This window comes from Mercenaria mercenaria, chromosome 12 (assembly GCF_021730395.1).
Source record: "Mercenaria mercenaria strain notata chromosome 12, MADL_Memer_1, whole genome shotgun sequence".
Taxonomy (NCBI): domain Eukaryota; kingdom Metazoa; phylum Mollusca; class Bivalvia; order Venerida; family Veneridae; genus Mercenaria; species Mercenaria mercenaria.
In genome coordinates this window covers 43,045,816-43,063,363 of record NC_069372.1, presented here as the reverse complement: position 1 = coordinate 43,063,363, position 17,548 = coordinate 43,045,816, and the positions used below count along the sequence as shown (strand labels likewise).

General features: G+C 36.5%; 1 protein-coding gene across 2 annotated transcripts in view; it reads right to left on the bottom strand.

The window, feature by feature from the left end:
* Positions 1-3,565: 3,565 nt before the first annotated feature.
* Positions 3,566-17,548, bottom strand: part of LOC123533859 (dynein beta chain, ciliary-like) — a 43,035-nt gene continuing 29,052 nt past the window's right edge. For both annotated transcript variants that reach the window (XM_045315796.2, XM_053519875.1), the window contains 15 exons: positions 16,866-17,339; positions 16,308-16,547; positions 15,118-15,279; positions 13,602-14,225; positions 12,908-13,069; positions 11,825-12,058; positions 11,149-11,409; positions 10,575-10,721; positions 8,136-10,361; positions 7,547-7,774; positions 7,040-7,231; positions 6,576-6,695; positions 5,715-5,957; positions 5,175-5,363; positions 3,566-4,878 (listed from right to left, as the gene is read on the bottom strand). In XM_045315796.2, coding sequence (XP_045171731.2) covers positions 4,261-4,878; positions 5,175-5,363; positions 5,715-5,957; positions 6,576-6,695; positions 7,040-7,231; positions 7,547-7,774; positions 8,136-10,361; positions 10,575-10,721; positions 11,149-11,409; positions 11,825-12,058; positions 12,908-13,069; positions 13,602-14,225; positions 15,118-15,279; positions 16,308-16,547; positions 16,866-17,339 — 6,120 coding nt within the window. In that variant the 3' untranslated portion in view covers positions 3,566-4,260. The remainder of the gene's footprint in view (positions 4,879-5,174; positions 5,364-5,714; positions 5,958-6,575; positions 6,696-7,039; positions 7,232-7,546; positions 7,775-8,135; positions 10,362-10,574; positions 10,722-11,148; positions 11,410-11,824; positions 12,059-12,907; positions 13,070-13,601; positions 14,226-15,117; positions 15,280-16,307; positions 16,548-16,865; positions 17,340-17,548) is intronic.

Here is a 17,548-nt window from a genome sequence, read left to right as displayed (position 1 = left end):
CTCATATTCTAATGTTCACAATATGACCAAACTTCAATATGAAAGAAAAATATTTTTTAGCCAAAATCTGGAGGTCAGTGCCTTTAATATTATGTTATCATTAACGTTCCAACCTTTTATCTATGATTACAATAAAAAATCATTTATTTTATGTTTTTCGGTGGTTTATCGAAATATAACGGTGAATTATATCCTGATAAACTCACTGGCCACTCAGTGAAAATTATCAAATCTGATACCCGGATTAACGTCAAAAAGTTTACCGAGCGTACTGAAAGCCGGAAACAATATGACGATGACGTCGTTAAAATGACGTCATCTTTGCGATGCTTCCTGATAAAATTTCCCGCAGATTTCGACATCTTATTGAAATAAACACAACAAAAGTAGAGTTTTAGACATAAAATAAACAGAAAAATTGTTGGTATCGATGTAATATCACGGTAATTTCACTCGTGAACACCAAAAGTTGTTATTTTCACTCGTGGCTGTGCCACTCGTGAAAATATCACTTTTGGTGCCCACTCGGTGAAATTATAACGTGATATTACACCGAAACCAACAATTATCCTCTATGTAACATTAGCCAAGATTTATACCAGCCGCTACATCACATATTTTAGGCAGTCAAACATACTTCAACTTGAGGTATAAATACCAAGGTTCGTCCGCTAAGTCATACAAAACTGCAAAATGTCTGTACGAGGCTGTCTAATTTTGGGAGAAAACCAGTTTCATGAATGATGTAAATCTGTTTTCTTTTTGTTTGAAAGCATATTTTACACTTAATGAATAGGAAAATTTTCTGGTCGTGTTAGAATGATTTTCTTCTCATTTAAGTGTATTTTATGACTTTTCGAAAATGAGAAGTCGTAAAATAAATAAATGTTTATGATAGCACAGTTCGATTTCGTTGGAATTTTCACATACGCTATGCAATGCTTTTGACCAACTTGATGAACATCCACCAAGCATTTCAAGAAAAGTGTTGTAAAGGTCTTTTGTTCATTTAAAGGCCTGGATGTCACTAAATGCAGTCAAACGGAAAGAAAGATGTTTGAATATCCATGAATAGTTTGTGTGCATGCTAGTTTAAAGTAAAATGTTGATGACAGCCGGTCACCAGATCACCTACCAACACAAACTTTTCTCATTTAAATAAAACGCTTTATGCGTTGATTACCAAAAGCGGAATGGGCACAGTCATGCCTACATTAAGATGACAGAGCCTTGTACCTTTATAACCTACAACAGCGTTATAGTCCTCATCTTTGTGCGTGTTTTTTGTGTGCAGTCGAGTTTTAGCATAATTTTTCAATGACTTTTCAGTCATATAAACGACGGTGTCTACTTGTAGCAGTGAGCACAATACCCAAAGTCATAGTACTGCCTTACTGAAAAATCACGCTGCAAACACCTGTTATGATACTCCACCCAGTCGTAATGTATTGACACCGGACTGACTAGTCCTTTATCTATCCTCTTCATGCCGAGCGCCAAGCAAGGAAGCTACTAGTACCATTTTCCACGTCTTTGGTTCGGCACGGCCTGGGAGTGAGCCCACGTCTTCCCGCACTCACAGCGGATGCACTTCCACTCTAACGAGCATCATCCATTATACAGCTATACGTGTAACAGCTATATTATCAAAAGGAAAGCTAGATTCAAACCAATTTTTTATTATTAACGTTACCCGGCATTGTTATATATCCGAGTCAAAGGCGTTTGGTGTTTATGTGGAAAAGGTCGTCTTGTGTACTTTCACACCATCTATTTGATTTTAACCGTTCATTTTGTTTTCTGCTGGGTGGCGACTTGAATTTGATTTTTTTTTTGTAAATACAATGTAGTTAATTCGGGTATAAAGTTGCGATTTTGAATAGTAATAACACTTCAAATTCTCAAAACTTCTACGGGGTTCAAACGAACTACCAATTATGAAGATGTCGGGACAAAACTATTCGGTCTAAGGATGTTTTAAGGGTTTTGCTGTATATGTAGATCTATTCACCTAAGTCAATTCACTTGAAGGACAGTACATATTGTAGTCCATTTTTGATCAATTGTCGTATCATGGGGAGGTACTAACATATGAGCCATGCCACGAGAAAACCAACATAGTGGGTATGCGACCAGCATGGATCCATACCAGCCTGCGCATCCGCGCAGTCTGGTCAGGCTCCATGCTGTTCGCTTTTAAAGCCTATTGGAATTGGAGAAACTATTAGCGAACAGCATGGATCCTGACCAGACTGCGCGGATGCGCAGGCTGGTCTGGATCCATGCTGGTCGCATACCCACTATGTTGGTTTTCCCGTGGCACGGCTCATATATCTACTTCCGCTTAAAGTAATTTATAGATATAGCAGACAACTACATCAATTAATGCGTATCCAACCTTTTCACTTTTACTTAAGGATGTACGAGCGTTTTTTTTTTCAGGATATCCGCCATTTTGAAAATTGTTTCTTTAAATATTGCCTTCCAACAAAAGTTTTGCCGAAAATTGATGCTAATCATTAAAATATGGCTAATAAAGTACCATTTAAGCAAATAGATTGTTTTTTGCGAAAAAAAAAATTCACCCTTAGTTTTGGCTAGCATTTGTCTAAAATTGACATATGTTTTACAACGGAGTAGGGGTAGGTAATTTCAAATATCTATGAAAGTAGATCTAGTTTCGTTTTGATATTTTCCTGACTGATACATATAATGATAAGCTATAATTGAAATAAAGTTTTTCAAGATATCTCTTTTTTATATGGAAAATATTAATTCAATGAAAAAGAACACAAAATATCAAAATTTACCAGTTTTTTTCTTAATAAATCTTTTAGATGCACGGTGACCCCTACTTTTTTTCTTTCCATTTCAAAGCATTTTTGTGCGTCATTAAAGCTGCAAAATATTTTTAAAATCTTACAGTCAGAAATTTATTTTTCCATTGAAAATAAAGTGGGTGGGGTAATTATGTCAACATGTAAAAATGAAAGAGATTTGTTTGTGACATTTATGCTTATATAATACTGACATCACCTTGTATTCATATTAACCTGTAAGACATGAAACCCCTATAACATTAAATGGGATATTATATGTTTTATAAAGTACAACCATTTTTTCAATTTTACAAAATTTCAGAAATGCTTGAACAGTGGGTGTAGAAAATGCCCTATAAAATTAAAACGAATTCGGTGACCTATGGTTTTTCTTCTCTTGTTTGTCTTAGAAACTAAATGTTCTTCAAGCTCACAGAGTATGAAAAAATTCTTAACGTTAGAAAAAATTCGATCGTACATCCTAAATGAACCAATGTACTAATTTCGACAATTGTTTACACTGATCAAATATCATTTCAGATTCTGTTGTATGGACAGTCAACAGAATTTCTTAAAATGTAATCACCGACGGAACAAAATTTAATAAAATATATGGAGCTTATATTCACCAAATTTTCCGGCCATAAAAATTTTGTAAACTGGACGTGCAATAATAGATAGCACTGCTAAAATAAAACATCTTGTATTGGTATCAAATACACTTTTCCACAAAAAAAGAAAACAAGTAAATCCATAAATTTTATTCAAACGACAAACCTTCAACGTATTTCATAACGTTTTTCATAAATTAAATTAATTATTTTAAGTATAACACAAGACAGATGTTCATCCTATATTGTAAAACAGAACATACTGGACGGAAAAGATTTATACGTTCATACTGAAAACAGCATGTTTAACTTGCATGTATGTAAATATTTTAATTATAAATATATATATTTATTCATAACAAAAAGGTTAAACAAATTATTAATCATAATCGATCGATAATATTGAAATGATACAACTTAATTCTTTAAATAAATAGCAAATACATTGTATGCAAATTTAAGCATGACACTGCATCATTTTATATAAAAATAGTTCCATACATATTCGTATTAACTTCAAAGCGACTGTACTTCCTTCAACACCGATATTTGAATCTGGATCTCTTATTCTTTACGTCGAATCAGATGGAATACAACTTAATACAACTCGATCAACAAACATGTCATAGATATGTTGTCACGATCTTATATCTGACCAGCACTGCATGTCCTTAGAGTCGGTCAATTTTGCTGCTGTTCAACATTATAAGTATTGCCTACAAGTAGCTCATAAGTTAGTCTTCTCAAATGAAATTTTCACACATATATAAAGTTAGTCAAGTTAGTATATCGTGTAACACGTTTAAGTGCCTGGTAGAGTACGAAGAGTATTACACCTGTAGAAGCAGGGCAACACCTCCCAGAATCCATTTACTGGGCTTCTCCTTTGTCTTCAAGTTGAATGTCCAGACGAATGTCGGTCCTCTGGTCTTTGTCTTGTATACGGGGCACTCGTAGACGTTTCTCATGTCTTGTCTGTCCACTGGAATGGCCTTCAGGAAAATGACTGGCATAGCAGGGGCGAGTTCCTTCAGTCGAGCTTCACTGATCATACCCGTCTGCATGTCCCACCGTGCACCTTCCATGTAAAGACCATGTACGTATGCGCCTTCACGTGGCGGTCCCGCCATATCTTCACGTGCTTTCTTCGTGACGTCACACTGCAGACACATACGATCAAGCGGCCATTCATTCTTTCTGGCCATCTGCTGCATAATAGCGGTAAGGAAGGACTGTGGGTTGAAGAATCCACCGAGCCAGACTGCGGCTGGCAGCTGGAAGTCAGAAGTCCAAGTCTCCAATTCCTTAATACGCTGTAACAGATCCGGGTACCATGGGCCAAGGTTGTGCAGTGATGGATACGCTTTCTTCGACCATGCAGGAGGAACGTTGTCCAGGAAAAGGGCGTTTCCAAGGTCTTCCATATCAGCAGTGATAGTCAACTCTCCCTGTATTGATAAAACAGAGACTTAATTAAATACAACATATCATGATGGCACTTCACTTTTTATTCTTTCTGACACAAAGCAAGTGCTTTAAAATACAACAGACGTTTCAGTACCTCATTTTCCGTAACGTAATATTACTAAACTTTTCTTGTTTATACAAAAACAGTAATTACTGTATTGATATGCATGTACTGCTAAATGGTTTAATTTAAGAATTGTGTATTTCGAAAGAAAACATTATGAACCTGTTGACATTATGATAGTGCAGGGGGCACGAGTAGTATATATATCCATACCTTCAAACCAAGATCCAGTTCTTTAAGGGATCTTCTGATCTCGGATGTCAGGCCATTCATTCTTTCACATTCTTGGAAGGCAACAACAACATATGGTGTTCTCTCCTCCGGAGGTACTTTACCCATGATCTCAAACATATTAAACTCCTCAGGTAGTTTCTCAACAATTTCATCCAGTATACTCTTGATCTGTAATATACACATCAGGCGATTACTATGTTGTTTAACAATTATTTTGTTTTAGAGTCACATCAACATAATGTAGTCAAATGATGACACTTTCCGCTTTTGATGGTGGAGGAAGAACGAAGGCGCCCCTCCAGATATTGCTTTGAATCAACATCAGTAAAGGGCAAGTGATTCAATATCCCTTTTAAAAAAACTCTTATGGAAAAGCGTATACAAACAACTTTCTTATGGAAAAGCGTATACAAACAACTTTCTAACTAAATATTTTATACTGTAAGCATTTAAAAAATGCAAATTTTACTTGATTACAGATAAAACAGCAAGAAATGGACGCAATTCATTAAATGTTACCTTCTCTTCTCGACTGATTCCACCAGCAGCACCGGCTCCAGAATCACGTGGCTGCATTTCAAAAACAATACGGAACAAGTTCTCTGAAGTGTTGGTCAAGAACTCAATTTCAGCATTGGGGTGAAGACCATACAAGTATGGCGTCTCTGGTGGCAGGCATTCATCTATATAGTTGTGGTAACCCTTGTAGTCAGTGTTTGGTGGGATGGGGAATCCTGGGGCGAGGTACAGCTCACCTTCCAACTGTAAAAGTTAAAATTATTTTTGATAAAGAATGCATTAATCGAAATATGCAGATAACGAAATTCAAAAACATCTAAACTGTTCAAATTGACTGTTAAGTATTTATAACGGTCTTACTAGATAAACATACTACTTAACTTAAATCCGGTACATTCATTTCAAGAAGTAAAATACACCACAGCTCAAAACCAAACGCCACTTAATCAACTTGAAGGAAAATGTTGCAGAAAAAAAAATAATATGACAAAGTAATCACTTTTTAATAATTAACATCCAACTACTAATGCATGCTCAAACAAGTACTCTTCTTTGGCGAGTAGATATTTAGCAATTGGTATATGTATGGGGGTCTGTATTTACGCCAGTCGGACCTAAGTGGCATATGACGATGTCCATGAGGCACTTTTTGTCTGACCGTAAACTGCACATAGACCGAAATGTTTTGTATTCTTTCTTATTTCTTATTAAAATAAAATCAAAGCATGCCCATGTATAAATCACACTCTGTGCTATATACAACGTTGCCACGTCATACTCAATAAAACGGGAACATATACAAGTGATATATAAAACACAACTTGTATGTTTATAAACAGGTGAAAATATATCGATACATACCATGTCAGGGTGCATGTATACTTGTAGGTAAGTTCTGCAAAGGTTTCTGTCCCAATCGTCTGTGATGTGACCGCCGTACATAATTTCTCCAAACAGGTAACGCAGATCTTCCCATGGTACCTAAAGTAGAAAAATTCACCCATGTCTTACAATAGTGTTAATTCATAATAATTATTTTTGAAGTGTGTTTCTAATTTGGCAAAGCGAATATTGTCGTTTTAAAATTGTGTCTTTTAATAAAAAATTACTAATGCAAAAATAGAATACAGATTAAAGAACATAAATAAATATTTTCTCACTCGTATTTCCTTTGTATTATTTTGCAATTTCTTACAAGTGACATTGTAAAGAGAAAATGCCAGGTCTAAAACCTTACGCTACTTTCTCTGAAAGGCGAAAAAAAAAACACCTCAGAATGTGAAATCTACGTTCAAGTAGAAACATAATATATCAAGATGATGTACCTTTGGATTTGCCTCCAGATAGTTGTAAAGTACGTTGACAGAGATGGTAAGATCTCCAGTGTTGAATGGATAGACTCTGTTCCATCCCTGGGCGCCGAACTTCCTCCTCTCGCATACCACAGCGTGGAAATAACAGAGTGAAAACAGGATGGCCTTGAACTCTGTCTCTCTGGCACACATCTCCAAAGTTTCCTGTAAACAAATGAAAACTGATAGTGAGCAAGGTAAAAGGTAATTATCATACATACTCATTTATAAACTCCGCAAGGTTGCAAGTGAACGTCAATGTTTTTCCTTATTATATACCTTACTATAAATAGTAACACAATGTACTTGTAACTCATGCCAATAACTGGGTTACGTTTAGGTATATAATAAACAACTTGTTAAATGACAACGGCGTGCCTGAAGTTACTACGAGTAATTGATTTTTTTTTTATTTTTAAATGTGTAATTAGGTCTAATATATCTTTAATGAATAGTTCGCACTCACTATTACGTGCTTACCTGTGTGAAATTATCAAGTGCTTTGTGCAAGTTAGCCATCATACCAGATGGGGGTTCATTGGTAATTTTAATGGACGCCTGAAGGATACCCTGTGGAATAATATGGGAATCTGCGGTTGCTGCTGGTTCAGCACTGATGTATAATCGGTATGCTTCATGACTTCCTGTCGAGTACTCCTCCACTTTCTTCTCAAGCTTTGCCAACCATTTAGCCACTAAATGGACGTTCTGAAAATAAATATTAAAATTCATTCAATATTGATAATTGACATTGTGTTACTGTAATATAAATTGATATACTAGAGACAAAATTTGATCAATATAATAACATTTATGATTATCAAATATTTCAGCATTTATTCTCCTACTAAATGAAATCATTCTCTTGTTAGCAATCAAAGACCATCATGACCTCCTTGTTTAACACAGAGATGAGACCAAAGTTCTAATGTAAATTGATTTCTTGTCAGCTTTAAACTTAATGACTCAAGCTTAGCTGTGATCAACAACTCGATAGTATTCTATAACTACATCTAAATGATAGTAAATACATTAGATGGACAAACATATCAGTTGCTGCTAAATCTACCTGGAGAACAACCCAATGTCCTTCTTTTGATCCTAGCTCCATCTTTTGTTCTGCAACAATCTCCTGACCTTGACCTAGTGAGACATTGTGGAAGTTTCCATTGTCCATTGTAAATCCTAGTTTCTGTCCCTGCTTCTCTACATCCTTCAGGGGATCCACACCAGGTGACAGGATAAAGAAGATTGGAGTTCCAATGCCAGATTCTTCATACGATTTAGCAAATTCAACAGCACGACCCTCAATATATTTAGTGCCCATTTTTTCTTCAATAAATAGTCTAAGTGCATATGTCATTCTGTCTGGACGGAGAGCACGCATCATACAGAGTTTCTGTAGGGATGACTTGTTCTTCCATTCTTGTGGGAACTTCTCTTTTTCTGGGCATTCACTCTCAACAAACTTCTTCCATCTTTTTGCTGAACCTTCAATATCACGATCAAGGTTGCGGAAATCGTCCATGTTGGCTAGGGCCTTGATACCACCCCAACCATTGTTACTGAGGAAGTCTACAGGTGTTGTGACGTTCTGTGTAGCTGGGAAACGCAACAGGAAATCTAATTCAATGGGATTAAGATCTTTAGCCAAAAGAAGAATTTGGAAGCACATCTGGGTTGTGAAGATAAGCTTATCCTTCTCAAACAATCCTCTAGCTGTGTATGTATACACAGAGAATGTGATGCAATCAATAAGATTGACAACACGTTGTTTCACCTCTTCGGCTGGCTCAGCCTTATCGATGGCTTTCTCAAACACAACACTAAATGCTTTCAGAGAGAACTGGTACATAGGATTGATCTTGTTCAAGTCATTCAAGATGAAGTACAGAAGTGACGCACGAGCGGCAGCAGGTCTGTAGTGCTCACGAGCAGTGTTGATTTCCACTTCTGTTTTTTTGGCTTCCTCAGCCTTCACTTCAATCTCAGCTGCTGTTCTCTTGGTGGTCTCAAGATTTTCAACAAGTGCATAATCTCCGAGGAAGTTACCTTCAGCAGCAGACAAACGTGCCAGCAAGTTGTCTTCAAGTTCTTTCAATGTGATAGTGAACTGATTCTGTTGCTGTGTCAAGTCCGATTTCAGCTTTTCCAAATCAGGTCTTTCCTTGCTGACAACAGCAGCCAAAAGCTGGTCTTCCAAACCATCTCTTGTTACTGTAAAGTTGATAAGTGTTGTCTGGGCCTGCATCTCAGGCTTGTAATGAGGGTTGGCTAATTTGGTGTGAAGAATGAGGCGGAAATCAGCGTGGTATTCTACCTCTTTGTCACCCATCTTAATGGCTCTTCCCTTTTTAATAGTGTTTCTTCCAACAAGGGCATCCAGCACGGGGTCAATAGATTCACCCATATTTTCAATTAAAACTACATCACCGTTGCATACAGCCCTTTCAATAGCATCAAGGTATCCTTTCTGACCCAGCTGAATAATTTTCAAGTCGGCGCCATACCGTGTCTTAATCCATTTGGATCCCTGGAGCTGAGGATCAATCATCAAAGGCCATCGTTCACAGCTGGTAAGGATAGTGGCATTTTCAGTGGACATTCTGTCACTTGGCAAACCCTCGTTGTTCCATGAGGCAATCTGGGCATCGTCTGTCAGCAGCGTAAGAGGATCAAGACCTTCAGATACAGGTATAGGATTCTTTAAAGTCTTCAAGAAAGGCAACCAGCATTCTTCTTGCAGATCCGTTCTGTACTGTTTGGTGAAGCAACCCACATATGACACAAAGGCTGTGATCAGTAAGACATCTCCAGGTAGTGTTTTTTCTTGTTCTTTGTAATTTTTCACTGAATCGGCCCATCTGACATTTTCTGATGCCAATCCTCCCACAAGACGATTAGCCAGTTCAATGGTCTTCGCAGTTGTCTCTGCTTCTTGCTGACAACGAAGCTTCTCATTTGTAGCCTTTTCAAATTCGGCTGTCAATGTGGCCAAATCAGACTCGAGCTGCTGAATCTTGTTGGTAATAACTCGTAACTTCTCTCTGGCTGCAGACAACTCAGCGTTTGCCTGATTTAGAGCAATTCTCTTGGGCTCAACTTCACAGAATACCGTGTAGTACATCATAATGTTGATAACCCATGAGCAAAGACCGGAAGCAGCTAATGACTTGGCCCGAATGAAATCTGGATCGAATTCAGGGTCATTCAAAAAGGGTTGGACAGCTTTCTGGCAATTTTCATGAATATTGTCCTTATCATAGTTGACCAAATTATCCAAGAAGACGTCAACCTGTAGCGGAAAGAAAGAATTGGTATGTTTCGTGAAAACAATATCAAGATAGCTCTCAAAACAAATGTTCGTTTTCCTTTATACTGACAGGCATATTCAATGAAAGATCTTTTCCTAGTCCAAAAAGTCTGTAGAACATTACAACAGATCATATAAGTGGTTTTTGAAAGGACACTGCACCTCTATTTCAAAATATTAATGGTTTAAACTTACCTTTGACATAATGGTGCTCTTGGCTGCTTTCCAGCTCTTGTCCTTTGGAACTTTTCCTCCTGGAGCTAACAGACACATGACAGCAGCTGTAACGTTCACTACAGCTGCGGGTGGAGAACCGAAGGACTTCAATTCTGTCAAGTTATTCTGAAAGATGAAGAGAGCGTAAGATTATCATTCAGAAAACTTTCATTTTGTCAGCCTTTAACAATATTTTCTGTATTTCTAAGTACACTTGTGTTCTACTGAAATATATTTATGGCATAGGGTATATCCTTCTATGTCTGAAAAATATTTCTCAGTACTACACTCTTTGGTAGTCATCAAAATTTTGATATTCTAAATGGTAGAAAAAATACTGTGAAATCATTAATTTTTTGTGGGGGACTAATTTTTCGTGGATTTCGTGTTTGCATCAATTGACAAAATTACCAGTGCATCCAAACAAACATTAAAAATCACGTTTCTTTATCTTTGAAATTAGTTATCCACAAATTCAAAGTCTCAGCAAAATAGTCATGACTGGCTTAACAATGAGATTTTATGCCAATGAAATTGAATTCACAATATTCACCTTGTTTAGAGTGTTCAAGGCTTCCTTAGCTGCGAGCAAAGCTGGTTCTGCTTTAGCCAGGTCATCACTACAATCCTTGGCCTTTTTAGATACTTCTTCATTAATTTTGGAGACTTTCTTTTCTTCCTCATCAGCAATTGCTTTCTCCTTTGATACTTTTTCAGTCTCGGCACCAACAACTGTGATAAGTTTGTTTGCATCTTCATTCTTCTGGGCTAGTTCTACCTCTTGTGAGGCAAGCTTAGCTTTCAGATCATCTACCTATTTAACAGGGAACAAGAAAATCTTACTTTTCTATTTGAAACGGATCAACAATACCTAATCTATAACGCTACCGCCTCCATTTATGCAGCTAAACCAGTAGCTTTTCAAGTCGGACTTTTGTATTTGTGTTTTTAGCCAATAACAGAATATTTTAACATACAAGTAACATAATTATATGATATTACACGTACTGAAAATAAGTTACAATACTGGTTATTATATGTATAAGTAATGGTTTTTAAGACCTTGTATGAAATATTTTAACAAAATGTACATCATGTATGAAATTGTATTCAACATAATTATATACTTCACATTTCATACCACCTTATTCAATGTCCTTTATCTAAAGCACATAACACCAAAAGCTGGAAAACTTGATTTAACAGTCTATCTGCATAGAAAAGCATACCTGCTGTGCTGTGCTCTTCAGTTTCTCCAGACCATTCTCTAAACGAATGATCTTTGCCTGTAATTCAGTGTTCTTTTTCCCCAAAAGATTCTGGTAGAGAGCAATTTGTTCTAAGAAACTCTTAGGTGTAGTGTAGTTGTAACGTCTTTCATTAATGAAATACTGATGGCTCTTCTCATTCACAGATTTGTGCACATAGGCCATAAATGTGGAAATTGAGTCACAAAGATCAGGCTGAAATGGTTCAAATCAGACATAGAGTTCAACAAATTATGACTTGAATATTTTAACACATCTTTCAGTTAATAATATAGATAAAGAGGGTATTACGCAAGTGTCTTTTCATACTGAATTTATTAGGTGAGCTGAATGAAATCATAATATGCGAGGCTCTGTCTAGCACTTTATTTTCTTTTATTCAACAAGTTTCATAAATTCAATGTGGAAAGACACAAATGTAATATTCTTTTCATTATATGTTTGCTTTTTCTGCTGAAATATCGAACTTCCTTCTTTCTTTACCTGCTAGACCAAGTTAATTTACCAATTCCTCTATGCTTGAAACGATGTCAAGGTCAATATGTTATTACACTACTGCAGTGCCAAAAAATATGTAATGAATTTATTTCACTCTTATAACTGTCAAACATGTGATATTATGCCCCATAAGAATGTGTTAAAGTGACCACAAGATCACAATTCATTGCATATATTATTAAGGCATTATTCTAAAATATTGGTAAAATGTTTAGAAACCTAGATTTTTCAAACTCATTTCAAATGTATGAATTGTTTCCGTTGCAAAAAATAACATCTTCTTTTTGGTATTTTATGTATGTAAGTTCCTATAAGGAAAACATGCAAGTTTTTTTTAACTTTTTTCAGAACTTGTATCATCTATGCAATTCACGAAATGCTTCCACACAAGAAAGAAAGGTGGAGGATAACGGACTTTCAGACATAATCTCTTTAGTCACAAAAAATGTCAGACTTCTGAAAACTTTTATTTAATATTACCGGGGGCCTACTACATACAAAATGTATAAAACAACAAAATCTACTTGCTATACTTTGTGTACTTACTGGTAGTTCTGTTCCCTCGGACAAAAATCTTGCTGATACAGACATCAAAGCGTCTTCTGGCCACTCATGGAACCAGTCAATGCTGGTGCAATTTGTCAAAGCAGGGAATTTACGACTACGTACACGTAATGTTGCACCAACTGGTGAGAAACATAGGACAACCTGAAATTCAATAAAAAAAAGTTGTTTTACGTCAAACTAGCATATATCGGGTCATATGGCTTCTTTCAAGCTTTCAAGATGCAAGGTGCTCCTTTGAGCATTATATCAGGCATGCCCACACTCCAGGGTAGAACCAGACTACGACCCAAGCAATGCTATAAACAGGGGCAAGAGGAAAGAGCTTTGAAATCAGTAACTGTATAACCACTAACGACATCTCAATAAAAAATGAAGTACAATCTTGTTCAACAAACACACTGTTGAAACAGCTATTTATAGTACTCTATACAATTTGACATCTCAATAAAAATGAAGTACAATCTAATTCTTGTTCAAGAAACACACTGTTGAAACAGCTATTTATACTACTCTATACAATTTGATGTTAAAATCAACAAGTTCTTTTTTGGAAATAAAGAAAATTTTGACATCGCCATTTTTATAAATTTTTCTAAATATTACAGCTCTAATAATATAATTAAAAGAAAAGTCATTCACCTTTAGAAAAGAAGATTATAAAAAAAAAACTAACCTTTAGAGTTCTACGGACTTTATCAATAAAGAAGCTCCAGCAGTTTTCTCGACTATCTTCTAGTCCCATTCCTTTTACTTCATTTCTGACACCATTAATAATGTTTTCATATTCATCATCGGCAAACAGGTCTGGAATCTCACCGGATGCCAACAAGTCATTAATCAACACCAAGAACTTCTCGTCAGCAACTTGTGCATCGGTCATCAAGAATACAATACCCATATTTTTCAGTCCTGCTTTCAAGTAAAGCTGAGCAAGTTCGGCTTTCAAGTCGGCAACCGAATAACCTTTTCTTAGGGTAATTTGATACACGTCTAAACTGCTAATAAATGACGACAGCCTTGACAAACTCTGTTTACCACTACCACCGACTCCGATAAGCAGGGCATTACCCCGAGGAGATTCCAGAATACGATTGATTCGGCAAATATGTGACATGGCATCTTCAAAGAGCACAAGGTTCATTGCGGCGTTAAGTTCATTATAATTGTCAAGAGCTTCAACAAGAATCTTATTCAGCTCTGCCCAACCCTCTACTGGGAGGTATTTGGCTTCTCCAATGCCATGTGCAAAATGGCAATAAATTAATGGTTGCTTGTACAGAAGATTCTCATCAATATCCTGAAAAATAATCATTATTATGATTATATACTGTTAAACTGTTATATACTATTATAAGAATTATTAGGCGCATAGCTTTACATATGAGCCGTGCCATGAGAAAACCAACATAGTGGGTATGCGACCAGCAAGGATCCAGACCAGCCTGCGCATCCGCGGATGCGCAGGCTGGTCTGGATCCTTGCTTGTGGCATACCCACTATGTTAGTTTTCTCGTGGCGCGGCTCATATGCATTCTTTACAAAAAAAATTCCTCTTACATATTTATTTTTCTTCATCTTTCCTGGAAATATAACAAGAGCTGTCTAATGACAGTACATTCATCTATATGAAGCCCTTTCACCCAATACTAGCATATATACTAAAGCTTCAATAAAATTTTCAAAGTTGAAAAACAGGCATATTTTTTTAAATTATAACTTGGATATATGGAATATAGCTCAGACTGGTCATATCATGATGCCAAAAACTGGAGATTTTTATCACATTCCTAATAATAGTTTCAGTAAAACTTCTAAGTAAAAAGGGGGCATAATTTTGATTTATAAAAATCTAGAGGTTTGTATCTTATCCTCTGATGTCATCTCAAGATGCCAAAAACATGCATGAAGTTTGGAAGCATATGGCTAAGCAGTTTAAATTTCAAACAGTCGAGCTAAAAATATGTTTCAAGATCTGCAATAGCACTTCCAACATTTCTTATATGTAATTTAAGTTTTCTTTCTGTCTTAATGTTTCTAATAATTTTTGAAGAAATTTGTGTCTAGTTTTTATTTTCCATGCAAAACTTATAAACTCGGAATAAAAATCTTGGGTTTTTTATTTTCTTAGCAAGAGAATGTTTTTTCAGCAGAAAATCTTATAAATGTTTCCAAATTTCTTCATCCTGTACCTCAAATGATTTCTTGACTATGTCCTGTCTGAGTTTGTCAAACGATTCCATATCTGCTAAATCTACAAGTTTGTCTCTGTAGACACGATCTGCTTCATGCATCCACAATCTCACAAGCTCCACAGGTGTCTTAGCACAATCTGACATGGCAAACATCACACCCTGAAGTAAAATGTAATACACTTTGAATTATGCATCATTCATCGAATAAAGTTCTACCAGTTTGTGCTTTTATAAACTCCTAATTCCATCATAAGTTTACATTAGGCCAGATTTTATATTTTAGGTCTAGCACCGTTTTTCAGCAGTATTAAGATATAAATGTGACGGCTGGCAGTCAACTTTACCAGTGTTCCAGGATTCTGTACCAGTACAAACTTGTTCTCCACAAGTAACTGCCAACCTCTCCACATGAATCAGAGGTGGAGAAAGGACTTAAGATACGATGTCTTTGATCTGACACTTTTTTCTTGCTTTATAACATTGAATTTTCTTGTTTCTTGAAACATCTATTTCTATTTTATGTGAATCTATTGAAAGCACAAAACTGCTGTATCAGAAATCTTTGTAAGAGATTTATGCATTAAGTGTCCATATTTGCGAAAATGAATATTTGAAAAAGATGTATTAATTTTATAAATAGCCCTATTTTTATATACATCTCAAAACTGACGTTATATCATGAATATTGTACCACAAGACTCAATTCCAATTCTTAATGTTACAAACATTCAGCCCAGCGGAAATTTTAATTATACAATACAACACGTTATTATTATTATTATTATTATTATAATTCCAGATTTATATAGCGCCCTCTTCATGATAAACACGTTCAAAGGCGCTTTACATCCTCTACTAGTACAGACACAGAGCGATCTGACCAGAGGGACAGAGTGAGATAAAGCCCCCAGAACAGATACAGAGAAATCCTTTTTAGATACAGACTTGTCCGGCTAACTTAGCCTAGCTCTTTGCGAATAGACAGTCTGGTTCTTTAATGTGCCCTGTGTATAGCACCGATACACGTGAATCCTTCTTTCCTGGGAAGAACCAGTACAGGCCTCTAAGTTAGGTGGGAGACACTCGAGAGCATCTCAGAAATTTCCAGTGCCTGGACCGGGATTCGAACCCCGGACCTCTGGATTGACAGTCAAGTGTAATACCACTAGACCACCGGCCAACGTTACCTGGAAGATGTTGGACAGATCTCTCAGGTTGAAAATATAGTGGAACTTGATGGCTGTAGGCAGGAAGGTTGATGTCACTTTGTTGTGCAGGGCCAAAGCACCGTTGATCAGTGTGGTAGCATATTTCTGCACATTTCCGGCAAAGCTGTTCATTGCCAAATGCTGAGCCAAGATACTTGTGTAAATTGTCTGCAAAGCCTCTTGGTTAGGGAAGTTCACAGAGAACACGCAGAAATGTCTCTGAAATGTACCATACGAAAATATTTTAATTAACTGGGTTGGAAAAGGAAAGAACAGAATTTAGATTAATGTATTACATCTCATGCAGTCTTTATACCAGTTTCTCATTTTTTCAATGGACAATGAAAACTTCTTTTGAATGAAATAAGATTAGAAGGTATTCAGATACAAATGATCGTAACAGACACGCACTTTAGTATAATATTACAGACAAAACTGGACAAGAATAAGGTATCTTACAGCAACTCTTTCAATGATGAATCCTTTAAGAACTTACATTGAAAGCAAAACTTAAAAATTTCAATAATAAAATTGTACCTGAAGTCGAGAGTCAATTGTGAAACTACCAGCTGTTGGGTTCATGCAAGCCACATACTGGGTATTGTGAATTTCCTTTAGAGTCAGCTTGGCACGATCATACCAATGGCTATGGTCAACATGCTGTCTCATCATGGTGTGAGGCTGTACTGTGAAGTATTTGTCCACCTCTGGCATGTTCAAATCGTCAACAAAGTATATCAGACGTCTTGTTCCAGGTGGACCAAAGTTACGGCCAGCTTTCTTCTCCAGTGGTTTTTCTAGAACGCTCTGCAGCATGTGTGAGGTTGTGTAGAAATTGAATGGTACATTGGCCACCATGTAGTCCTCACTGAGCGAACGAAGTTTGTCATTCATCAGTACAGTCTTTCCGGTACCTGCATTACCTACCAACATCACTGGACGGCGCTTCTCAATCAACATGTCAAGGAACCATTTTACCCTTGTTGTCTCTGATGTGTGCACCAAGGCTGCCTGCAAGCATTCAAATAAGCATGCTGAATTGTTCTTCCTAAGGACCGTTTAGTTTAAAATCTGCATAAAGTAAACAAAATGTAACTTTTTGGAGATAGATACAACATTTCTAACTCTCTATTCAGGGTCAAAGGTTATAGACTAAAACTTCAGAATCTGATGTGACAACTCTGAGCTCAGTTTTGAAACTGACCAATGGAAAAGCTGCA